Below are 26,660 nucleotides of genomic sequence, written 5' to 3' on the forward strand. Positions count from 1 at the left end.
ACGGTATAGGCAGTGATACAGCAGTACTAAGTTTTAATAACCAACAAATTACCTGAGTTAGCTCTTGAAGGTAGCAGCTTTGTGGGTTGCTACTAGTAAAGAGCCTGAAACTCAGTCACTGCTGCATTGTCTACAAATATATTAACTGGGGGGAAAAACGCCTCACAATTCACATTTTTCCTTGTATTTATATTCAGTTCTTTTAGCTTTGCATTATAAATTAAAGAAGGATGAGCAAAACACACATTTTCCTCTCTGTCACTGCTGGAGGCTGCAATGTGATCGAATGAACTGCAATTCTTTTCTTCTGCCTTATTAGCCCCCCTTGGAAAAATACTCTCACCTGAACAAGGACAGGAGACCCTGCTGACAATAAGTAACAGTCTTTCATTTGAAGCAGCCAGACTATTGACATTCAGTTGTTAAATAGCAGTCAAAGCTCTTCCTGTATCCTCCAGGTACCGAAGTCACTTACATGAACAGTCTCTATCCTTTGAATTTAACCAAATGTTACACCAAAGTCTGATAAGAAACCCAGCTCTTTCCCTTGGCCTGGTTCTCTCCATTTAAAAGCAACTTCTACTTTCAAACACTATGCAATGAATCACAACTTAGCCTATCAGCACCTCCATTTTGAGTGCACCGAATGCACTGTCTCTGGTTAATGAAATAACCAGAGAACAGAAGAAAGCTGTCCTTTCCAGTTCTACAAAAATTCGCCCTGTCCTTCTGACCTGATCCAGGAGGCAGAAAAAATGACCAGTTTTTACATTCCCTCAAATTACCTGTGCATACAGATATGATTAGATAGAATCAAGACGGAAGACATCTAAAGTATATACTTTAAAAGTGCAAGGTAATCTGAAGATCAGTAAGAGAGCATGTTACTTCTAAAAAAAGAATAATCTAGAAATAGTACACCATCTCTGATAACCAATACATTTGTCCAGCTACACAATAGAAACTATCCTGTCATGAGGAGTACATACAAACAAACGTACAATTGGGATGCAAAATTTTCATTGAACACAACCACTTTCCAACCCCATATATTATTGCATATTTAGACAGTGAGCACTGATGGCTTGTGCAAAACAAGACAATGCTGCAAGACTGTCATAAGTTTCTTTAGGTTTACCTATGTTATTAATACTCTTAAATTAATAAGGAACATAAACATCATCCTAGGATTTTCTGAAAAATGGATCCATTGATAAGTTCCAAAATGCTTCATGGGCAAAAAGAATATAGAAGCAAGTTTGCTTAATCTGCCACTTTAGATTAGAATACTAATAATATTTTTCTTACGTTTGGGTTGTTATGCAAAATTCAGGAGCATCTTTTAAAGTAATTGCATTCTCCACCTCCCCTGCAGCTTTGGATTTAGATGTTCAGGTATATATTGATGCAAATAAAGCACAAAGTATGCTTGGGGGCTGTCAGAGCACGCACAGAGCACACATTACTTTGGAGACATCACCCATCAATATATCAACCTCAGTATCTGACAATAGGGAGGAAAGTAGTGACTTTCAGACGAAGTTAGAAGCTATTAAATCCTTGAAACAATTCTCTACGATTATGGACAGCTGATCAACATTCAGTTGACCTACTAGTCAGTTATACTTGTTCAAACATAAAATAGAAATATTTAAGTATGTCACTGCAAAATGTTAACCAAAAAGAAAATTAAGTCATCTTTCTGAATAGAGTTAATGAAGAAATAAAACCTAACAAAGGATGTCAACTTTTGTTTTCTTTTAAAAAAGCATTCTATAGGCTCTGGAATTCAGGAGGCCATGTTCCACGTGATTTGTATCCTACAATCAGTTGAGTTTGGCGAGATCTTTAGCCAAGCTTCTACAATTTGGCTATTTCCTAGATCTCTCCCTTAATGACAAAGAAGAAACCAGTTACAGCACAATTCTCCCCCCTGTACTGGCCACCTGTTTTCAAAAAATACGTAGAAACTTATTTATCTTTGAGAATGAAATTTATCAATCATCTTCAGCTTTAAAAAAATATAATAAAATCCAGGGGAGACATAAAGATACACAGTGCAACACAGCAAGCCTTACCTCCTTAAGAAAGAAAAGATTTTATAAAATCAAATGACACGCTTACCTACTACACCAAAAGCAGAGACAGCTCGAGATAATCCAGAAGAGCCCTTCTGCCCGATCTTCGTTCTGTTTCCCAGGTCTAAACGGCCAAGAAGTTCCCTCACCTCTTGTTGTGTATACACATGCTTTAAAATAAAAATTCATTTAAGTTGGTAGTTAAATGTTATTTTGTGTCAGAGAACAGCAGAATTTACTTAATATACAATAAATCAAACATCTGCTCTATATCCTCTGTCTCCTGTTTCAGACCTACCAACAAGCACAAGTTTTTTCATGCACAGAGTTCACTATTCTCTGCAACAGAAACAGTCGTCATCACATGTGAATTCAAATTTTTCTAAATTTTAAGTGTTAAGATTTAAAACCATAAACTTCATGGAAAGGAATTAAGTCTTCTTCTATTGTGTCCATTAAAACCCTTGTTGCTGCTGTTTATGTTGCTTCAGATATGATGTATCAGAAACACTAAAAATTTGGCTAGATAGTAATTAAATGTATTTTGCACTTAGAACAGCATAGCTGAACATAAGAAAACCATTGGGAGCATATATGTAATAAACTGAAACACTTGGGAAAATTTCATTAAAGCAAACATGCTGTTTGGAGATCTCGTGGCCACTCCCATACCATAACTAGTCATTACCATGCTAATACCGTCTGCATCTGAGATACGAGGAGAGTCAGGATTGAACAGCCTGCAGAAGAGAAAGCTCAGAGGGGATCAATATGTATAAATACCTGGTAGAAGGGAACAAAGAAAGTCTGAGGCAGACTCTTCTCAGTGGTATCCAGTCAAAGGACAAGAGGCAATGGGCACAAACTGAAATACGGGAAATTGCATTTGAACACAAGAAAAAGCTTTTTCACTGTGAGGATGGCTGAACACTGGAACAGGTTACCCAGAGACATCTCCATCCATAACCAAAATGCAACTGGGCATGGCCTTGAGCAACCTGATCTAGTTGGCATTGCTCTGAGCACAGGTGTAGCACTAGACAATCTCCAGAGATCCCCTCCAACCTTAATTGTTATATGACTCCATGAGTCTGTAGCATACCTTTGCTGAAACAGATTAAATCTGTAATATTTAAATTACGCTCAATATAGTCAGTATTATTTGGAATAACTGAAAAAAACCTAAATAGACAGGCACTCACCTTATCATCAATTATAACCAAATCCTTTGGTTCAGTGCGATCTATTTTCAAAACACGATATTTGGTTTCTGCAGGATTACTTCCAACAAGAAAGTACCGCTACATTAAAAAAAAAAAAAAAAAAAAGACTACTGTACAAGATAAAGCAACCAAAGGCCATTGTAACATAAGACATCAACAATGCCATTTCTATAGTTTTTAGACTAGATACATTTCAATTAACATCAAATATCTAATATTCCATATGGATTGTTAATAAACTGGTTTAGACATCAGTACCTTAGGTAGTTACGTTTGTATACAATCAACCTTTACAACTTAAAAGACCTCATTCTCTCCACTATACAAGGAGGAAAAATTTTAAAAAATTAAGGAAAGATGAAAACCTGTTTAGAGAGGAAAAAATTCAACTTACACTAGGTACTGCACAACTATGTCCTGCTCCAGCCATTACTATCTTCCTATTTGCTATGCCAAATTTAGCAGAAGGTTATATACACGAGTTAGTAACTTTTCATGATCTAAAACTACTGTTGCTATATTGTAGTTCAATGCTATTTCTGCCAACTAGTCTTGTGTATTGCAAGTTTTCTTCATTTTTTATTTATATTTGCTATGATAAGCTTCTCACCAATGTTCTTCCACAACACTCAAGTTTAAAGTGACCAGCTATGCTGGTTAAAAGTACTGGGTTTTTTTTTAAAAAAAGACTAGCTTTATTTCTCATTTAAAATATCAAAGAAAGACCACAGATAAACAAATGTGTCCATTTCTCATTTAAGGGTATCAAACTATAAATGAATTTTTACATTTAGAGGAATTAACAGTTAGTACAGGTTGCAGGACTGACTTGCTATAAGTAGCTCTCATTTTACTAATTCATTTAATCAGTGTGGTGCTACCACACAGCAAGGTGTAACTCATTAATAATGCTCAGCCTAGTGGGAAAGCATGGCAAATTCATATGGATCTATGCAGCCAGCTCTTAACTTGAAAAGTCACATGGATTTAAGATGTGCGAGAGGAAATCAATAATAACATTCACACAAAACTCAGAATTTCATAATTTATACCAATGAGATGTTAAGAAACATCTTTAGTGTCAAAATATTTAGGGTGATAGAAGAACTTAAAGCCCACTTCGGCTTCCTTGGAATCATAAAAACATCTAGATAGTCAGTAAGCTCTAAGAAAGAAAATAAAATACTTAACTTTAAGAGCTATAAAAGGAAACACCACTAACTCCCAGCTCCACCTTGTACACTACCATCACAGTGTTTACTGAGTGGCAAGTTTTGCTGTTTACTCTTAAATAATAGTAAAGAAGGGCCTTCAAAGTCATATGCCATCGCGACACTCTCTCACTGAAGCCTTTGAGGCAGTATTTTGGCACAGAAAACTGTTCCCTACTGGCTTTTTTAGCAGGGATGGACAGCTGTGCACAGCCCAGGCTCCCCCGCCTGCACCCCTCAGAGTAACCTCTGCAGCAGATCCCTTAGTGCCAAGATCTGCGCTTCCCAGGAGGGAAATCATAACAACAGGGAGTGGGTCGGAGCACCTGTGTGGCACTGAGGTAGAGGATGGAGCTCTTCTGCTGGTATCACCCACCAGCATGAAACACCAAACCACTAAGACAGTCACTTGCTTAGCCCATGCTATCATACCACCTTTTTCTTCATGCAGTAGAAAGTGAATGGGCAGAGGGAAATATCATACTCACTTGTAATACACAGATGATAAGTTAGTTTGCATTTTAAGAGTGCTGCTTCTCTATTTTTAGAAAATTGTTAATTACTTAGAGATAAACAATTTTAAGTAGTCCATAATACTGCAATACAGCTCAGTGATCTCACCCCGTGTCCAGCTCATTAAATGAGCGTAATTTCTTCCCAAAGTGACACTTACGGTTACCAACAAATCATCCTGAATAAAAATAGATCAGTACAATTTTAAGATGCTTGTCCAAAGAGCAGTTTGGACCAAAGACCACGTTTAAAATTCGAACATGATACACAAGGGGGTAGGGGGGAAGAGAAAGAGAGACGGATATAGAGTTGCAAACGGTGCTACTAAAGAAGTTCAGCTGGATACTTCTCCATTTCCATTTTAATAGACCTATAGAACATAAGGAAGTGCTACGAGGAATGTATCACCCACATCACCTTGGCATCTGCTATAGTGAGTTATGCACAGCTACAGTGACAGCTTTAAGGAGCAGCAGAGATAGATGATTCAATGAGAAGTAATTGTATCTGCAGACTATGATAGCAACCACCATAATGAATGGTACTTAACAAGTTCTCTTTGAAGTCCTTTAAGGACTAATTTTTGGGGGTTTGTTTTAAATTAGAAAGCTGGGCTGTCTAATGTATTAAGGAAGGTCAGTTGAAAATAGCATCAAAACCCAGCATCAATGGACCTAAAGAAGCCACCTTCTTAGAAAGCCAGGCAATGGGAAATCTCTCTTTAGCCAACGGGAATCTTACCCACTGCATGTTAGAGGACAGTCTTGTGGAAGTAATAAAGGATACATCTGCAATAACTTTTGAATTTGGACTAGTCCTCAAAAATAGGAACACAAAATTAGACTTCTGCTTGGGAAGTTTTCAGGACTGGCTAACAATCAACAACCCCAGAATTACTCTAAAACCAGCATGATATGCCAGCTCATATTCAACCTTCAAGATCTGAAATGAAAACAAAGATGGTATGAAAACTAACAATGCAAAGATTAAACAAAAGAAGAAGACATTTCAGCATTAGCTGCTTTTGCTACCTAATTTATGCATCTGATGAATAAATAAGTCTGTCTTACTGGATGATATGGAGCACAAATAAAACCACGTCAGTGACACACACAACAATTTAATCATACAGATACTAGGAAAGAATAAAGAAAAATACCAAATCAACACAACACTGAGCATGTAACATCAAATAAATTAATTTCTGAGGTTGTAATATAATTGCAAAATTAATCAAAGTTAAAATGCACCGTACTGTTTACAACTATTTTGATTAACAGAAATCATTACAGTAAAAGAAATGAGAATCCACAGGTAAGCTACAGAAACCGTTCCAGGAGTTTCTATCCTTATTCTCCTATTGTGTTTATGAATAAGTTGAGCTGAATAAACTGAAGCATTTTCCAACTGTCTCAAGCAATTCCGCTCCATAGCAAAGCCACTGCATTTAGATAAATGGACAACCTTGACCAACAAAGTACTCTCTGAACAGAACAGTACACAAGGAGAAACGGTACAGACTTCCTCGCACTGCCAAAGTCCTTCAGCCACCACCTGAGATGAAACACGCTGTTTCCAGGTTTAGTCTGCCCTTGGCCTCGCTGAAACTTGTTAACAAGTACACTTTACCAACCGTGGCAGTGCACCACGCAGGTACTTGTCTATGAGATCTGGACTGAAGCTTAATTTATCACACAATTATCACTAAGCAACCACAAGATAGGAAAAATCATTAGTCACTTCCACCTGGGACTGAGTTTTAACCAAGGCAATCTAATTGAAAGTCTTTACACCCTCTTTTATCAATCTTTTGATTCAGTCAAATGAATAAAAATACCTTCTTCTAAAAGGAGTATAAACAAAATAAAAAACTTCTTACTGCAAATTGCTGTTCATAATGGCAGGATAATAGCAAAACAAAGTTCTGAAATCAAACGTTTTGCCCACAATTATTTTTTTTCCCTTTAAGAAGATTACTTCTTAGAACTCCTGGTCTAAAACTATGATTTGCTTCTTTGTATAGACTAATTATCATTAAGAAACGTTAGCACTGTAAAGAATTTATTTCACTCATCAGTTAAAAAGCAACATACAACTTAATAAGCAGAAAAAAAAACAAACGTGAAAATACACTAAAAGTCACTTGAAAAGCATGGCACTCCAGTAATACGGCCAATTTTTAAACCTGCAAATAGCATAAAGAAAACACCTGAGAACTTACACAAAATGCCTGCCAAAGGTACCCACTGAGCCCATGGATACGTCCAAAACCATAAAGCCCTAAGGAAGTGTGGTGGGTTGACCTTAGGCAGGTGTCAGCCCCCCACCCAGCCGCTCTCTCGCTCCCCTCCTCAACAGGACAGGCGGAGAAGTTAAGATGGAAAAGGTGATGGGTCAAGGTAAGGACAGGGAGATTGCCTAACATTTACCACCACAGGCGAAAGGAACTTGACCTGGGGAAAATTGAAGTAATTTACTGACAACTAAAATAGGTTCTGAGAGTGATAAGGATAAATTAGAACACCTCTCCCCCCTGCCCCCGCCCTCCCTTCTTCCCAGGCACAGCTTCACTCCCGACTCCTCTACCTTCGCCCTGCCCCGAGCAGCGCAGGAGGGTGGGAAACGGCGGCGTTGCGGTCAGTTCCTAACAGTCCTCTCTGCTGCTCCTTCCTTCCACCTCACACTTTTCGCTGCTCCAGTGAGGGTCCTCCCCACAAGCTGCTGCTCCTTCGGGAAATATCTCCCTGCTCCAAGCATGGGTCCCTGCTCTGGCGCTTGCACCACCTCCTCCTTCACTGACCTTGGTCTCTGCAAGGCCCTTTCTCTCACATTTTTTCCTCACTCCTCTCTCTCGCAGCTGTCCCATACCATTTTTGGGGTTTTTTTTTTAACTCTTTCTCAATTACATTATTACAGAGGTGTCGCCATCTTGGCTGGGGCTGGCTGGAACCGGCCCGGGGCAGCCCCGGCCTCTCCTCACAGAGGCCACCCTGCAGCCCCCCAGCACCTGCACCCAACACAGGAAGGTATTTAGCTGCCAGTCACACTTTAGTTTCTTTAGTCAGGCTAAAGAAACACACTGGGTTGCCAGATGAGAAACCTTCATGCAGATCGGCACGCTGTTATCTCTCTGCTTTAATTTATGCTTAACTGGGCAGCGCGACGGTAGCTGTCACCCGCCATCAAACCTCCACCCTCCTTCACAACAGGCATAAAGTTATGCAAGGAAAAGCTTCTTTCTCAAACCTTTTGTGGTAGTTTTAATATACACTGCATTGGATTGTAGATCAGAAACCTTCAAGGCATAAACAAGACACTAAATGGGGTTAAAAAAGGTATAGGTTCAGCCTTTTTCTCTACTACACCAATGATGGGGAGAAAAATAGTTACACCTAGATGTAAGGTACACCAAAAACTCTACTATATTCTTTCTTTCTATAGAACCTACAGCTATTCAGGGACTATCTGTCTTTCATCTCTCACAGAAACTGGCAGAATGACATGAAGAAAGGAAGAGATGATAAGGGGCGAAGAGAGGTACCTGAAAATAGCAACAATTCAGTTGGCCTGCTGTCTGCTTCCCGTAATCTGTTGAAACTCTTCAGAAGAAGCTCTTTCAAGAGGAGAAATTTTCATAACACACCCTGCCAAGCACCACTCTCAGGACATGTAGGAATGGCTACCCCACTCTGCATCCTACAGCCACAGCATTCGGTAATTCCCTTTTGTCCCAGGGCAACCAAAGCTTTTTTGTCCCAAACAGGACTTTGGTCTTGCTGCTGCACTGAGAGGTTCCTCAGGATTCTCCCTTCTAATTTTCAGCTAAATCTATTAATCACCAATCTATACATTTTCCTTTAGCCAACCAAATATTTCTCTCCTCTTTAACATCTATTCTGCTGGAATGCTGTCAGAAACAAAAGTAACTGGATGCCTTTTCAGCACTCCCAACAGACTAAAGAAATCTTGCTGTCCCTTTGCTCCTCCCAAGACATCTCTAGCTTGTATGTTGCCTCACTAGACCTTCACCGGACCTGTTCCTGGTTCAATTCTTATTTCTTAAATGAATATGGACAGAAAGTGTACACAATACACCTTACAAGGTGTCATTATAGAGATCCGTTAGTATTTCTCATTAATGACCACACCACAAAAGACCACATCTGCCTTTTTCAGAGTTGTACTTCAGCAGCAGCTCAAACTCCCACCCCGTCTTTAGATAAAACACGCAGATCCCCCTCCTCCTCTACTACTTCTGAACTGATAAACTCTCAACAAACTTTTATTGGTGTGTAATCTATCCTAAGGTGCATGAAATTTCATACTATACCAGTCTATGCCAAATTATTTATCTACTCCTAAGGGTCATCATAATTTCTTGCTATCTTGTGCTCTGATCATCCTAATCATTGGCAATATTTCAAAACTGTAATCAGAGCTGGCCCACATTTGGGGCTAATAACATTACTGAAAATACTGAAGTATATCAGTCCTAAACCTATTACTTGAAAAAAGAAAAATCAACCCTATGAAATGATTCCTTATTCCCTTCACACTAAATTCTCTAGTAACCTCCCTTCCTCCATTAGCACAGCCAGAGATTTTCCTTGTGGCACTGCACTTTCATAGAAGATTTAGTTTAAATACATAAGGCCATCTGATTTGCAGATGAAGATGTGCAAAACAGCCAGGTTAATCTGATAGCACCTTTGTAAGTCCAGACTGCATTTTATGTCATTTACCTCGATTTTCAATTACTTTCCTATAGAAAATTATGTACAGGACTTCAGAATGGATTAAATATTCCATATGTGGTGTTCTAGTCACAGCACCATCCTTGACTTGAACAACTTGAAAACATTTACCATCATTCCACTGTTTATATGCCTATGTCTTCAAATTCACATGCTCAATATATTTAATTTTATTGCTACACCAACACTGATTGTTCCCTTTTTCAGAATCTTATTCTTGTTACTCATTTTATATTCACCTCTCATTCAGTACATTTATAGTCATAAAGTAAATTCTTACTTTAAACAAGGAAAAATACTCATTTAGTTCTAGGGCCATAACAAACTTCATTTTAAAAACAAAAAAACAGAAATAGAAAATACCTATTTTTCTTCATCCTTCTGTTACATTTAATTACAGCAATTTGTGATCTTTTATCCACAAACCCCTCATCACCATTCCATCCAGAAAAGTGGATTCAAAACTATATCTCTCTCCTGCAGATCTAGTGACTATATGATGACACCCAGGACAACACAGCACAAAAGAAATAAAACATATGTCACCAAAACAACTTAGGGAGACGTTAAAGGCACACCTTTCACATGCAGCGTGGTGCTACCACTTTTGTACTTTATTTCTGTTCTGCCTGAATAGTATATACCCTTCAAAACTTGTGGTGTTCTCATAACTGCTATTCCACCAAGGACCTGCCGTACTCATAACCAGCCTCAGATCCCACATACACCAGTGGATTAAGTTTCTCTATTTTATTGACCATGTATCTGGAAGTATATCAAGATATTTAAGACAGAAACAGTACTTTCCTGAGTTTCACAAAACTCATTCTCTTGTCCCAACTCCATCCTTTGCTTCATCATGACATTGTTGTTCCTGGAACGTCATTACAGAGGGAGCACGACAGTCAGCCAACAGGGGCTGTCTTCTGCTAATGAAACTATTCCAGAGAGACGAAATTGCACCAGCCACTTCTAGCTCAAAAATTATGATACTTAATAGTTGTCCAGTAAATTGTTCGCTACTTTCATAATTTTTAAAACATGTCAGATAACCATCTATATAAATCAGTGCACTTCATAATTCAGTAAAAATTCCGTAGCTTTTTCTGTGACATCATCTTCCACATTAAAGTTTCTCCAATTTGACCACAGACTCACTTCAGCGTTAGCATTGTTAGTATAAAAACATTCAAATTATTTTTAGAAGAAATTAAATTTAAAATAAAAGACCCAAACCCACATAGTTTTCCCTGGTGAAAAGGACAGAAACATCTACAGGTGATTATGCTAGTCACATTTCTTAATAAGCTTGTGCAAGTCATTTGGATACTGTGAAGATGGAGACTGTAGAAGAACCTGATTAGAATAAAATGATATTAATTAAGCCTCATAATATCCTGAAAGATAGGCAACTGATATGCCTTTATAGAGATGGCACAAATTGACTTGTTCAGTGTCACATCACCTCAGGGGAATGCTAATTTCCAATGAACTAACCTACAGCTTTCAGGTGGGCTTCATCTGGGGAAAATACAAAAGTTCCATCTTCTCCTGAAGAAGAAAGGAAAATATCTTTTGTTTCTTATTAGTCATATTGCTGAAATATCTTTACTGCCCTCTGGCGTGCATTTCAGCAGTAAATACACTCATAAAATGAAAGATAATTGGCATTTATCTGAATACAACTGTTTCAGTTCATTTTTCTGACTGCTTCTAAACAAGCCTTCAACTTCACAGGACAAACAGGAGATACAATTCACATCTCCGTAGTGTTTACTGACCCAAAGCATCAGTTTTAAAGGCAGGTCTCAGCAACCACCCTAAATATAAACGTTAATAGGAAATACAGAATTCTGCTCTGTTGCTTCAATTGACACGGTGAATTCAGTTCTCCTCGTCTCTAGTCTTTCTTGTTTGAGTCAAATAATGCTACCAAAGCCTTTCCTGTTTGACTTAAATAATGCTACTGTATTCTTAACTCAAAAAAAAAAAAAATCAACCAAAAAACCTCCCTAACCATTTCCACTTTCTCATCCATTTTGTCTCTTCCTCCCTTAACACAGAGAGGTTTTTACAGGAATAAGCACTATGATCAGTGTAAACTCCAGTGTTTCTCCCACTGCTGATAACTCAAGTCATCCTTTCTTTGCCCACTCAAGGCCTCAAACAAGGATCCTTAGGATACAGTTCCATGTTACCCCACATCTGATATAACTCCTGGTCCCACATGCTTACACTGTATCTAGGAAGCGCATGGCCTTAGGGAAATCGTAAGAGTAACCTAAACCAGGAGAAAGCTACTCAATTTTATGTCTGGGTGATGCTTCCGTCATATCTCTGACTAACTCTCACAGCAGGTGGCCACATGATTGTGAGATTTTATGCAAAGGAGGCTGCGTGAGGGGTACCTCGGGGAGAAGAAGTGGGAATTTTTGTCAGCAGCTCAACGTGACACTGAATCAGCTGTAACCACAATTTCCCTCTAAAATTCTCTGTGACCTGATCAAGTCTGAAGACCAGTTTTGGGCTCCCCAGTACAAGACAGACATCGACATAGCAGAGTGAGTCCAGCAGAGAGCTACAGAGATGATCAGGAGGACAGAGCACATGATGCACTGGGAGAGACCAAGAGAACTGGGTTTGTTCATCCTTCAGAAAGCTTTGGAAGGACCTTACTGCTGTCTAAAACTATCTAATGAGAAGGTGTAGATAAGACAAAGGCAAACTCTCCTGAGGGGTGAACAGTGGATGGACAAGATGCAACAGACACAAGTTGAAACATGCAAAATTGCAACTTAATATAAGGAATTTCTTCCCCACCCACCCCTCCCCTGTGGTTTGTTTTTTTATTAAACTATGAGGGTGGTCAAGCAGTAGAACATGTTGTCTGCAGAGGCTGCAGAATCTCCATACTCGGAGATATTCAAAACCCATCTGGGACACAGCCTTGACATCATGCTTTTGTTGAAGCTGCTTTGAACAGAGGGCTGGACTAGACAATCTCCAGAAGTCGCTTCCAACCTACATGCATCTGTGACTTCATGAAGTACATCAACCCTTTTCAAATAATTACTCCAAAATGACTCCTATAGCGTTTTTCCTTTGGAAAAAAAGGACTAGAATTTAACTTTCAAAACTCAAAGGACTGCAACTCGCAGTAGCACAGCATACTTTTTTATTTTTTAATGAGAATATATAACATTCAGGGAAAGCATTCCATTTACAACCCCCACAAGAAGTGACTGAATTAACTGCTTTGAAACACCGTTACACAAGATTTCGAGTGGCAGGTGCGGATCCACAAGCCACTGCCTCTCATGGCTGACCAAAGCCCTTCTGCCTCCTGGAGTGCCCAGGACAGCTGGATCTGACCCTCACTGGAGTTCTGAAGACAGCAAAGCGTTCAGGCAAGCCTGCCCATTCGGGCAGATGCTGCCAGCTGTCGCCAACCAGATGTGAAAGACTGTGGTTCCTGAATTAACAGGATCGACTGGAGAGGCCTGAAGAATCATGGCTAGCTGACAAAACCCCAAAGCGCAACATTGTCTCTGTAAATGGGCAGGTCATCTCTCAGCAACTGAGCCTTAAAGCTCAGGGAAAATTAAGCCAGATATCCATGTGTGCCCATCACAAAAAGCCAAATCTCAGCTATCTGAAAAGCGGCACGGGTTGCAAGCCAAGAACAACTACACTCAGTAATCCAGGACCTGATTCACGAATCATACTTTCCCATACAGCAAGAATTTAGTTGAAAATAAAACAACAGTGTTTTCCAGCAATACTGAGAAAGACGCGTTAAGGCAGCCATCAAAATTCCTTGAAGCATAGGTGAAAACAAGTAACATCCTGGAAAAAAAAATCTCAGTTTTTCCACTTACTGGTACCAATAATTCTGCATGCTTTAATTTGCCAATTTGGTGTGTTTTCAAGAGGGTACAGTGACTTCAGCGTAAAAACTATCTTTCTGTTATCACTGCAGGTAACACTTGACCCTAGAACTGGAGCTAATTGTTGCGCTTAAAGCCGTGGTTCCTAAATCTATCCAAAACTACCTCCAGTGAAAAAACAACATACTACAAAACAAGAGAGACTACACAGAGACATTTGACGGGGAGCTAAAGGATGATAAAGTCAGTGGTATCACCTCAGGTTATTTACACCAAGAATCGGACTCTGACTCACACGCTCATCACATGGCTAACGAAGCAATTACCACTCCAGCCTCCAACCCCCTTTGCCCACGGCGGAGTGCTGTCAACAGCACAGCCCTCGGGATTCTGCACCAGAATATCCAGGAATGCTAAAAATCAAGTTTACTGCCAGAGGTCAGACTGAAAACTCTGGCGGTTGCTCCACATGAGCGCTGAAATGTCTCAGAAAAAGTAAACAGACAGGGCACGGGTGGTAAGCACTTCAGCCATCCTCTTTAAATTCTTAACCAAAAATCTTAAATCTTTAATTCTGGACAGCTTCGGCTGCCCAGTTTTAATTCGCCCCGGCAGGAGTCAGCCCGGCTGAGCGGGAACGAGCCGGTCGCTGAGCCAACACCACCAGCACCGGCAGCGCTGCGGGGCCTAAACGCCCCGGCCTCACGGCCGGCAGCGCCCGCTGCCGCCGGGCGGGGCCCTCCCGGCCCCCTGGGAGCGGCGGTGGCGGGGCAGACGCTACTTACAGCCCTGGTCTCGTACAGCACCAGCTTCTGCACGGAGCTGATCATGGGGGCGGCGGCCGCCGGCATGGCGGCGGAGCAGGGCTCGGGCCTTGCCCAGGCCCCAAGGCACGGAGAGGGCGGGAGGGGCGGGGGGGGCTGCCGGCCAGCAGCCGAGGGAGGGAAAAGCCGAGCTCCCGCCGAGACGGGGGGGAAGGGGAGACGCGACGAGACCGAAGACCAACCCCAACCACCCGCTGCGGGGACAGGTGGAAGCCGGAAGTGGCGGCACGCCACTGCGCAGGCGCGCCCATGGAGACGGGAGAGAAAGCGCCTGCGCCGCCGCCCGCCGGGGCGCCGCCCCACGCGTGGTCCCCCGGGCAGCGCGGCTGCCGGCGCGGAGGGGGCGGGGGCGGGGGCGGGCCGCCGGGGCAGGCGAGGCGGGGTCCGCTGCTCCCGGCGGGCCCCGCTGGCTGAGGGGGTCAGCACCAGGAACAGCTCCGAAGCCCCCTGCCCCTCCCCGCCTTCACCGTCTTCCCGAGGGGGCGGGGCGAAAGGGAGGGGGCGGGGCCCTTCTGTTGCCCTGGTTACCGGGGTACACAGGCCGGTGGCGGCGGCCGTTGTGCCCTCGCTCCTCCCCGTCCCCCCGCACTTCGCTCGACGTAAGTGACACCCCCTCCCCACCGCCTCCCGCCCCGTCCCCGAGGGGAGCCGGCTGTGGGGGGGGAAACAAGGGGGAATCGTCCGGGCGCCGCCGGGCAGGGGCCTGCTGATGCGGCCCGGGGGGGAAACAAGGCCCCGCCAGGCATTTAGTCGGGGGGAGGGAGTCCGGTTTGTTTGTTTGGTTCGGTTGGGGTGGTTATTGTAATTAGGAAACGTCCCCTTAATTGTCAAGGTCTGGGAAGGAGTGAAACTGCCGGGAATGCCAGGTGAAGTTCAGTCAGTGAGTTTCCCTGAGAGAAACAGAAGGTTGGTCTGTGTGTGGCATGTTTTTAAATATTAAAATACTCTCACTATCGGTCGGAGGTCTTATTCTGGAAGTGTCAGAATGTTTCAGTTTGGTGTTTCAAAGCAATTTTTTTCAGATTTTCATCCTGAAGTAAGATTTTTTAATTTAAAAATGCCTGGGGGCGGGTTTGAAACTTAAGTAGCCCTCTAAAGAAAGCAAGGTTTTGTTTTGCCCTCTTCAAACCATGCTTCATCATGCTCCTTACATTCTTAGGCTCCGTTTGTTTGAAAGGCCCACCCAAATTTTGGTCCAGTTTACCTTAATGAGAGGCTTGTTTGTGTGTCACTCTGTTGCATAGCGCTGGATGTGGCATCTCTTGCAGTGCTGGAAGAGCTGGGGTTTATGAGAGGATTACAGAACAGATCATGAACCATGATTTAATTCTGCAAAACCTTATTCATGTACCTAGCTGTGGGCACAGCAAGTAGTTCCTCTGACCACGATGGGGCTCTTCTGTGTCTGAAGCTCACAAGCAAAGGTCTGAGCAGGGCCATCGTCCATTTCAGGGATTTTCAGAGAGAAGTTACAACCTTGTAGTAATTGGAACAGGAAGGAAAAGGAAATGAAACAACTACATGCTGTTCAAAAAAGAGCATCAGACAGTTTGAGAATCAGGAAGAAGTCACCATCAACAACCATGTAATTGCAGCTGGAGATCAGGGGTGGTTCTGACAATCCCTTACTTTTCAGAAGTGACTCTTCTCTTAGTAATGGGTGCATTGTGTTTGTTCACTAAATGCTTTTTCTTCTTATAACAGCTTTTGTTACAAAGCAGTTTGCCTTGTATCACGTCATTGTTCAGTTCCACTTTTAAGTATGTGTCATTTTACACATATGTAAGTTACTGTATTTTATAACAAGTTTTTTTTCCTCCCAGTCTCAGTTAATATATGGCTTCACAAGAGGAAAAAACACCTCAGCCCTTTGCAGACATCTTCAATGAAGATGAAGCTGAAAAATCCTTTCTGTTATCCAAGCCCACTTGCTTAATTATCCTTGGAAAGCCAGTAAGATCTCTGATAGAAGGTTTTTTTTCAGATATTCTGCTAACAATTTTACTTTCCCTTTCAAAACATTAGTTTAGTAACAGTGCCAAAAAGATCAAATACCTACTTCTTTATCTTTTCCACTTTGCAGATCCTGCAGAGTGTGGTAAAGATTCTGGTCTCATTTAAGGAGGCTAATTTTTGGCCTGAGTGACCATTCAATTACAAGTAGAAGTATTACTGTAATTTAAAGTCACATGTTGCTCAAAACCTTTCTTCTCTTTTCACATCAGCAACTGGATTGTTTTTATGTTATTTCAGTATTCTAACTTTAAAAAAAAAAGTCAGGTTAAAGACATAAATAGGCATAAAAGAACCTTCAGGTTTATGTACTGACTTACAGACATGCAATGAGGTGTTAAGTATTTAAATGAACTTTGATGTAATTATATGTCATATGTTTGGGAATAACTGAAGTCTGCCAAGCTGTCCTGAGAGGGAGATCTGTGTTGTATTTTAACTATAATTCAAGGTCTCTCTTTTTCTCAAATAATTTGTGGCCTACTTTACTTAGGAAAATTTGATGTTTTGTAATCACAGACTTCTCAGATTTCTTTTTCCCAAATGTAGGAGGCTCTACAGGTGTTTTTACATTAGTGCCTTAGTTTGCTGAAGGGGGTTCTTTTTGGTGCAAGTTTGCCTTATGTCTATGCTGAATCTGGTATGCACTTAAACATGCTACTGGTGCCCTGAAAAGCTGCAATGAAAGTGTGAACACAAGGTCCTTTAGCAGCTTGCCCTCTGCATTTGTGTGTGATTCTGTTAGGTACCACAACAGAGCCTGAAATGACTGCATGGAAATCCGCTTCACGCTGCCTAGCAGGTAGAGAGATAAATGGTGCACACCTAGAACTGGCAACCAAACTTCAATGCTAGTTTACCCAGCAAATCACGCCCCAAATCAATGCCATAGTGCAAAGATACAGCTACGTTTCCTTTCTTCAAAGACTTTCGCCAGGCTGGAAGGCTTCCAGTCCCTTGTGTTTGCACAGGTCTGCATTCCTTTCTTACTCCTTGGGTCCAGTTGCTGGGTAATGCTTGGCTGCAAATATTTACATCTGACCAAAATGAGAAAGGAGGTAGGGTGGTGTTCTGCATGGGGATCAAACATCACAGTGAGACTGTATAAGGTGATAGCCAACAAGTGTGCCTTATGGTCAGCATGAGACTTGAAAGAGTGCTCAGTAGAAATCTACAGTGGACTGTCTCACCTAGTTTTAAACAAATGCCAAATTTCTAACTTTACATTAAAAAGGTGACTTTACATTTTTATAGACCAAACCATCATAAAATAGTCATTGAAAGACAATGCAAAAAACATACAAGAAATTTAAATTCTTATCTGAAATCACTGCCTTTAGTAGATGCTTGATATTAATGCACTTTTTAAAAAAGGGTTGAAATTGCACAGTCCAGGCCAGAGGACAGGGAATTAAATATTCTATTTTTATGATAATATCTTTTATTGATATGTCTGATGCATGTCTGAGCATCTATCTTAAATAAGATACATTTTTTAAACTAAAAGCATAGTGCCATTTAAAGCAAAATGAAATCCATATATCCTCATCACATCTATAAGATGTAAGATATGACTAGGCTGGAGTGTTTGCAGATACACTGTTAACTGGGAGTGTGATTTACTTGTGTTTTTTACTATTTCTTTAATCACAAAATTTATCTAGGGCAAACAGACTGTCAAAAAAGGTCTTCTTGTATGGCCTTGGAAAAAAGGGCATAATCCCAAGGGTGGAAGATGGTAAGTTTTGCAAAATCCCATTCAGGTAGCTGTATTATTAGAGGCCTCATTACTCTTGGTTTTGTTGGTTCCTCAGGAGTCATGTAAGTGATAAATATTTTGTCAGTATATAAACCATATTTGTTGACTAACAAGGGAAGTTTTTACATATTCATTGTTTTAGTAAAAGCATACTATCCCTACAGCTGAACAAGTTTGCATCATAATTTGCTTTAAGACTGAAGATAATAAATTTTAGTCCTAAAGAGTTTCTCATATGAATTTATGCGCAAATGATAGCTGAGTTTTACGTAGAATTTAGATAGAGTTACTCAGAAACAAAGTCAGTGTAATTATTTTTGAAATAATAAACTGCAAAGGATAGTAACAGTATATTAGTAATCCTATGCTGTATAAAATAGAGGACGGTATTAAAAAGAGTGTTTGTGTTTGCCCAGTGCGTAGCTCAGAGGCTCTAATCCTGATCCTGGTAGCTTTTAATTGTTTTTATCACATGAAAATATATTCTTTATTGTGTAATATGTTTTGGTTTTTTTTCCTTCTGCCTGTTTTTCTTTTAAATGTGTGTGTTTCATTTTAAGGGTTCTGGAAAGAAAACCTTAGCTAGAAAACTAGCACAAATATGGAAATGCATTTTAATAGAAGGTAAGCATACGCTATATTTGGAACATTGCATTGGCTTCACAATGACTTTTGGTTTAGAATACTGATAAGAGCCAAGTAACCATTTTGCCAGAAATACAAATGCTGAAATACAGCCTTTTAGTTAGAAAGAGGCTTAGAAAATCACTTTTTTTTGTCTCCAGAAGGAGATATAGGTAACAGATAATAATCAAGTTCTTTCCCCAATCCTGTAAGGTGATTCATGTGACCCTTCTTGTTCACATGGAGGCAAGTCATTCAACTCCAGAGAGCACAGAGAGTTTCCAACACAGACCATGAAAAAATAGAAGGATCCTTGTGTTTGGGCAGTGCCTAATACAAGGCAGGGGGGGATGTACTCCAGGAAACAGAAGCATAGCTTTTGTGTCAGTTTAAGTAAGAATGGAAGGAATGGGAGCCGGCACTTTAAATTTCTAAAACAAAAACATCTGATGGCTTATTTCAGAAGATATAGTTAATTTCTCCCACCATGCATTTTCCAGAATACAAGATATTATTTCATTTTCTAAGCTATCGAGCTCCATTTCTGACAGTCCCTCTCAGCAAAGATTTTTGAAGATCTGTGGAGTAAAACCTTTTGCTTACAACGTTACCAACACATTGCCGGAGATTTTTTTTTTTTTCATTTTGAGGCATCTCAGTGAGAAAGTAGGTTCCTACTAAAAATAATTAAGTCTCTGGCAGTTTTATTTTCTACTAATTTTGTCAGCAGTAATGAAAAACATTAAAAAATCTGTAATTTTTTTAAAGCCCTGGTAATATTTTTTGTATCTGTGACATTATATTCACAAATCTTGATTCATTCACTTAAGTTTTATGAGAAAAAAACCTTTTCCACTAAATTTGTCCTACCAGTTTGAAGGCTAATATAACCTTTTTAAGTAGAAGAAAAGAAAGCACATAATAACCTTCACGATGAAGAAATTTCTTGGGTGCCTCTTTGGGGACACCAAATTATAAATCTTATTTTACAGTAGATATGTGTACAGTTGTTCTGATTATGAACTAACTCTTTATATATTGATTTTCATTACATTTTTTCTTTAAAAAGTGCCCTGTAGTATTTTTTATTGTTCTAATAAAAGCCCTCTAGTGGACAGTGTAACACTTCACATCCCTGTGAATACACAGGCTTATTTATCAAATGAAGTATCTTTATCTTGTTTTGAAGATTTGGAATTATAGTATGGTAAAATTCAGCTTAAATAAAGTGCTTTTTTGCCTTATGTAAATATAGACTTTTTAATTCATAGGATTGTCTACCAAAAAGTAATACATGGTCCAAAACATAGATCAGACCAAAATTGGCAGGCACCTTAGGAATGTACTGAAGGCAATCCACACTGTTTGAATGCATTTAAATCATTAGTGACAAACGTCTATCAAATCTAGGCATTCTGTCTCTGTAACACAGTCTTTTCCATTAGAAAGTTTTTCGTAATGACTGATGTAAATCTCACTTACTGAATTTTTATGCCTCATTTCTAGTAGATTCAGAATTATTCTTTTCTTCTTTTTCTCATGGTATTTCTTTTATCTTCTTTTGTGTACTGTATCCACTCATGTGTACACACAAACATATTTCCTCAACTTTTGCTAATAGTTTTTTTTTTTCATTTTCCACATCAAAAAGAAAGAAACAAAGAAATTCAACATACAAAAACATGAATAATATAGCTCAGGAAGGATCTCCGGAGGTCATTGAGTCCAACCTTCCACTCAAAGCAGGCTCCACTAGAGAAGGTTGCTTAGGGCTGTGTCCAGTTGAGTCTGGAATATCTCCAAGGATGGAGACTCCACCAGCTCTCTGGGCAACACCTTCCAATGTTTGACCACCTTCATGATGAAAAATTGCTTCCTAATTACCCCATTGGAATTTCTCATGTTCCTACTTGTGTCTGTTGCTTCCTGTCCTATCTGTGCTTCTGTGAAGACAGTGGTTCTATCTTTGTGCCTTCCCATCAAGTAGTTAGACAGCAATAAGAGCTGTCATGTTTTCTCCGGGCTGAACTAGGCCAGTTCTTTTGGCTTCTCTTAATATGTTCAACACTTTTAATCGTCTTGGTTCCTCCACTCACTTGTACTCACTTCAATGTCTGTCCTGCACTGTGTTATTTATTTAAAAAATAATCAAAGTCAGAGAATAATTACATAGGAAAGGTGTTCACAGACTTTTTAATTCGACAAAATACTTTCTATCCATTTAGCCTGGCCCTAAATACAATGGCTGTTCATTCAAAAATAGTCTGGTTGCTTGGAGCACACATACGTATTTGTGTGTGTGTGTGTGAATGTATGTATCTCTGCATGTACATGTCTGTATAGAAACTATTTTTTTAAATTATGTTAATTTTATTCTATCTGATGTGCTTTCTCAGCTTTGGAAGTGATTCAAACAAATATTCAGGAAGAAACAGAATACGGGCTTAAGGTAAAGGTCTAATCTTCTATTGAGTTTTGTCACATTCTTAACAAATATAGATTATGTAAGACTATGTTTTGCATTTTACCTTAGTGTCAAGAATTGCTTTTTAAAGGTCAAAGTATTTCTGAAGAACTGGTTACAGAAATGATTCTAAAGAAGATTGAGTCACCAGAAGTTGCTCATTATGGTAAGTGTATTTACTGCCTAAACTTCTTAGAATGAGCTAGCTTTAATTTTGACACACTTTGCGTCCATTACTGCTCAAATATAATTAATTTGTATTAGAAGGTACCATCCTTTCTTGTGCTGCTCAGGTTGTGGAATACCTGTAAACTGAGAGTGTATTTAGGGATTCATTTACCAATATGAGAGATCAGAAAGTGTCATACCAATCCTATGTTGTGGTTTTTTTGGGAAAATGAATTTGCCCCAAATTTTAGGTGTTGCTATGACTCTCATTTGACAATATTATCTGGTTAGAAAAGTGTTAGGATTTAAAATACAGGTATTTTTTTTGCTTGAATACTTCTATAACAACAACAACAAAAACCCACTAGCAAAAATATTTTTAAAATTTTAAATAATTAAAAAGAAGGAAAACAGACTATTTAAAATGCAAAGTATTATGGTTTGGGATTTTGTTTTGTTTGTCTTACAACATTGTTTATTCCCATTGCATTTTGTCACCGAGAGTAAGGTAGATGAGAATAGTATTGGCAGTGGTAATAATTCTTCCTTTTGAGGAAAGATTATGTTATTTGAGGCATTTAAAACTAGTGCCGCAGACCTTGCTAGAGTCTGAACCTGCTTTCCCAAAGAGAAAAACAAATATACTGCTAAGTAGAAAGAAAGAAAAAGAAAATGTTTTTTTTCTTTTTCTGGTGATGACTTTTATTTGAAATTTACATTATAGGAGAGAGACAGGTATAGTGCTAAGAAAATGTTAAGTTTTTACTGCTCTGAAAAGTAGCACACTTCTATAAGATTTCAGTTGCAATGCTTTTTATTCCTTCTCTAGTCCAAGACTCAACAGTTTTGCAAAAGATGCAGCCTTACCTGGTGAGGCTTTTAGAACAGTAGGCAAAAGACAGAGAAACAGGGAAGAAATAAAAAAAAAAAGAGGAGACTATGAGGAAACAAAAACTCGAGGGAAGAAGTAGCAAAAGAAATGCCACTCTCTTAATCCCTATGTCAGGACTTCAACAAAAGCCTGAAGAGATGTCTGTGTCATCTGAGTTCCCTCCCCTCTTTGTGTTAGTCTGATGATGAATGCCCAAGAAGTGTGTATCACAGAGGACCACAGAGATCCTAGAGACTGTAAACATGACTATAAAGTTGATAAAAGTTTGGTTCTTGTAGCCAAGCCATTTTCTGTATTACAGATACCCCAAAATAGCAAGGAATAGAATAACCTACACCCTCAGTATTTTTCCTACCAGCTAGAACTTATCTCCAAACCAGCTTTTGTTAAGTATTTTCTAGTTCTAATCACTTTTCATTTAGCAACTATTATCTTAATGTAATCCTTGGAAAGCTTAAGTAGGCTTTCAACAGGAACTAATCAGTCAATTCGCTATAAATTATTCATTAACGATTTTAGAAACAGAGTTGTGTGAGAGGCTGAGGTTTTAACTTCTAACGTTTATTTTTAACATTGTAAAATACAAGTTTCTAAACAGTACACACAATGAGGAATTCTTTTCAATTATATTCTTCAACCTAAATACTAAACACATATTATGTTGGAGAATGATGTGTCAGAGTGACTCAGAAATGCCAACGCCAATGATAATATTTAAAATTGTCACTAAAACCAGATTTTATTTTTTACTTCTGAAGGAGATAAAATATGAAGCTTCTAAGCTATTTCTTGACATACACTGTGTCTTTTTTTAAAATAACATAGGCACTGAAAAATAGCAAGCATTACTTGGTTTTTAGGGTACTGTAGGTAAGAAAATACAGAATTATAACTTTTACATACCTGATAGGCTTGCTAATTTTTTTTTTTTTAATAAAACAAGAAAACAACCAGAAGTTCATGTCATGTTAACCTAAATAATATTTGCAAAGGAAAAATCTATGCTATTATCACAGGGGAAAACTGCTCAATTAGCATGATTTAAATCAAATCAGGACCAAAGTTTTTATTGATTTATTAATGGCAAGTAATTAACTGACAAGCCACAGCACTAGGCACTTGCCAAATGTTAATAAACACCTAAAAATTTCTAAACACCCTCCTAAAACTAATTCCAAAGAGTATACTCAAACTTGCATCCTCTCTCAAAGATGGGTGGAAGCTAAAAGTACACATTCCCTTTTCTGAGAATGCATGTTCACCTATTTAAGCACATTTTCTGTTGGAAATGTGGGTGCGCTGGCTCTGTCTGTGTGTGCCATTTCCTACAGTCTACTAATCCACACACCAGTGAGGAAGCTCCTCAGGAGGTCACACACACACTCAAGGTGTGGGTCAATATGTGTTTAACCCTGTTCTGTCAGTCTAGTAGTTGAAATGCAGGTTACTCGCAGCACCCAACAGAGAGGCTGCTCTGTCAGGCCTAGACAGAAGGTTGTAGAAGGTTTGTACATCAAACCTCTTTTGGCTGCTGTTCTTTTACCTTGTTCTTACTCTAAGGTCAGTTTCCCCAGTAACAAATTTTAATGCTTCTTTTCAAGATGGCTCCTTCTCTCCTCAAAAACTTCTTGGTAATCCCTTGGTTACTATTTGATCTGGTTGATGGTAGGTAAACTTCATCATTCTTGGTCTCCTCACAACGTTATCAGTCTGGGGGCAAATATCTTCTCAGAGAACAGTTTGGGATAATCTTTCCCCATGTTACGCTCCCATTCCTCCCGCCTCAGCTGTTGTTATCTGGGGTGTCTTGATAAGCAGAGGCTGTGGAGACTCCCCACATCTCACTACCTGTTAGAATTCTCTGAAGGTATCAACAACTTGGAATACAGGATTTTAATTTCCTAGAGGAAGAACTATCCACTATGCTCTCACTTGCTTGTCCTCTGCTATAAATTTTGCATCTATAGATAGTAGCTTCCCCCAGGAAGGAGGAGTCTTCAGTCCTAATACCTCTTGCAAAGACTGCTGCTGTTTTTGTGCTGCATTGACTTGCATTTAAATGTTATCACATAAAATTCTAGCATTTGAAGCCACACCATTTCTCTAAGGGAATATTCTCATTATTAGCCTCAAAAAAATCCACTTGATTCTTGTTTAGTCTCACATTCTGTCCTCATTATTGAGTTCCTTGCTGTACAGTAGTTCTTTACTGCTCTGCATGCAGCCATTAGTACTCTCCTAAGAACACGAAGCCACAAGTTCATCAGTTGAGCTGAGCACTCTAATTCTAGGGAAAAGGTATTATTACAACCGTGCTTGGCGTACATAGTTGGTGTCTGTCTGCCAAAGGGAACTCAGCATTGTGAATCCTGAGTGAATGGATGCTTACCAAGCTAAGTGCCTCAGTTTGCATACTGTGTGCATAGTGCCTCCTTTTGAGAGGATTTAATATCCAGGAGCACTACGTATCCCAGAGAGTTGTTCAAGCTCCTTTTATTGTCCATAGAAGTGAAGACCTTTGAAGATTGTATAAAAAGCGTAGACTCCTAGTTTAAATGCTTTGTATCGTAGAGTGGCTAGTTTTTGCAATGCCTTTTGCAATGCCTTTAAAGCGTATTAGTGGCAAAAATGGTCACTAAAAGCTTGTTACTTTTTAGTCACTACAATGTCTGAACTAGGGACGTGAAACAGGTTGTATGAGTATGATCTTTAATGTCTACATGTTTCTTATATTTCTTAACTGAGTTAACAAACTTTGAGAGTCCTATATCAAGTTGAAAACAACACACTTTTTTGTCTGTATTTCATCTGAAGTAGACATGGGTGCACATTTTTTTTAATAGTGAAATGTCATGTACTTGGTTTAAAATTGTGCCAGTAAATAGATGTATTGTTTAAAGCAGATGAGTATAACTACTCCTATATTTGAAATAACCTTCTAAAAGATATATTTCATAAAATGTGTTTGGCAGGTTATGTTCTCAGTGGATTTCCTTCTCTCTCAGAGGAATACATGACTGTTTCACAGCAAATAGAGAAAATAAAGAATCTGAAATTAAAACCGGATCTCCTGATTAACATTAAGGTAACATCACCTTCAGTAACTTGCTAGTCATTTTTCTAATTATTAGTAGACTCGTATGCTGCATAAGTCAAAAGGTAATATTTTCCCTTGTGCATTTGAGTATAGTATTTATTTATTAAGGAAAAAAAATTTCTTCTCTTTTGTATTGGAATGGAATTACACTAGTTCGTTCCATTATAAGCATCACCCATCTCCTAAAACTTCAGTAGCAGTTGCAGTCTTTGCACCTCTACCAATTAGAAGATAAAAGTTTTCATGAAAAGAAAACTTTGAACGACATGATTTTTAGGGGATTTTGGATACAGGTACATCTGCCATTCATGTATTTCAGGAAGAAACTTTTTACATATGGAAGTTAGAAAGCAAATTGTTTTATTTTTTACTCACTAATTGTGAAACTGCTTCTTAGTTATTATTAATTCATCTAATTTACAAAACTCAATTTCTTCATGAGTAGTAATGTGACGTAACAGATACTTTACAAAAGTGACTCTGATATAACCAGAGAAACATAAATCATTGTTAGTGTAGGATTAAGAGGACTTTCTCAATGTAACTTAAAATAATGGACAACTTGGATATGTCCATATTAGTAAATAAAACAAGGCAAGGCTGCCAACTTGTTTGGCAGAACACAGCTAACCTGTCTTGTGAGTCAGAATGGGGTGGCCGTGTCCAGAGTGCCCACTGGGAAAGGCCCTAGGCCTGTGCCATTTTCCAGATTGTGCACAGCTATTATTCAGCAGGGAGAATACTAGCTAGCCCACACCAAATTTTGCCAGACTGCATGCAGACCAAGTAACAGTATGTATAATCACGAACAAGGGTTCAGGCCCTTCCTCTTGCAAAGTTGTGTTATCAACAACTAGATTATTTCCATCTTTTACTCTGAAAGTGCAGAATGAGCTGCCAAGGCAACGCTGAATAATCAGCTTCTGGTGTTGTGCTCCGTTCTCATTGGTATTTTGATTCTAGTTGTCATATCTATGTGGTTTGTCAGATGCTAAGTTCTGTGCATGGACCTAGTCTATCACTTTGCCAGATTTAAGTCCATGTTTGCTTTATTGACAAGGTTCTTCACATTCCATACTTTTGAGATTTAGTTTGTTTGACCATGCATAATGAACATTTGTGAATATCTAGTTCTAACCTTTTTTTCTTTGCT

The 26,660-nt window shown here is 39.3% G+C and overlaps 2 protein-coding genes across 7 annotated transcripts in view; one reads left to right on the top strand and one right to left on the bottom strand.

Annotated features, from left to right (window-relative positions):
* The window catches only part of FIG4 (FIG4 phosphoinositide 5-phosphatase), a 72,769-nt gene extending 58,162 nt beyond the window's left edge, over positions 1 to 14,607 (bottom strand). Inside the window, exons 1-3 of the mRNA XM_063329807.1 lie at positions 14,452 to 14,607; positions 3,281 to 3,379; positions 2,125 to 2,248 (exon numbers count right to left, since the gene is read on the bottom strand). Of these exons, the coding sequence (XP_063185877.1) occupies positions 2,125 to 2,248; positions 3,281 to 3,379; positions 14,452 to 14,517 (289 nt within the window). The 5' untranslated portion in view covers positions 14,518 to 14,607. The remainder of the gene's footprint in view (positions 1 to 2,124; positions 2,249 to 3,280; positions 3,380 to 14,451) is intronic.
* A 156-nt stretch (positions 14,608 to 14,763) lies between these two features.
* Positions 14,764 to 26,660, top strand: part of AK9 (adenylate kinase 9) — a 74,646-nt gene continuing 62,749 nt past the window's right edge. For 4 of the 6 annotated variants that reach the window (XR_010070373.1, XR_010070376.1, XM_063329806.1 and 1 more), the window contains exons 1-6: positions 14,764 to 15,089; positions 16,314 to 16,443; positions 18,823 to 18,886; positions 21,283 to 21,335; positions 21,420 to 21,516; positions 25,383 to 25,495. Coding sequence is in view for 2 of the 6 variants with exons in the window: in XM_063329806.1 (XP_063185876.1) it covers positions 16,327 to 16,443; positions 18,823 to 18,886; positions 21,283 to 21,335; positions 21,420 to 21,516; positions 25,383 to 25,495 (444 nt within the window). In the remaining 4 variants the exon portion in view is untranslated. Of the gene's footprint in view, positions 15,090 to 16,313; positions 16,444 to 18,199; positions 18,242 to 18,822; positions 18,887 to 21,282; positions 21,336 to 21,419; positions 21,517 to 25,382; positions 25,496 to 26,660 lie in introns of those variants that run through there. The other 2 variants (XR_010070374.1, XR_010070375.1) reach the window with 2 other exon arrangements.

Source organism: Chroicocephalus ridibundus, chromosome 3 (genome assembly GCF_963924245.1).
Source record: "Chroicocephalus ridibundus chromosome 3, bChrRid1.1, whole genome shotgun sequence".
NCBI classification, from domain to species: domain Eukaryota; kingdom Metazoa; phylum Chordata; class Aves; order Charadriiformes; family Laridae; genus Chroicocephalus; species Chroicocephalus ridibundus.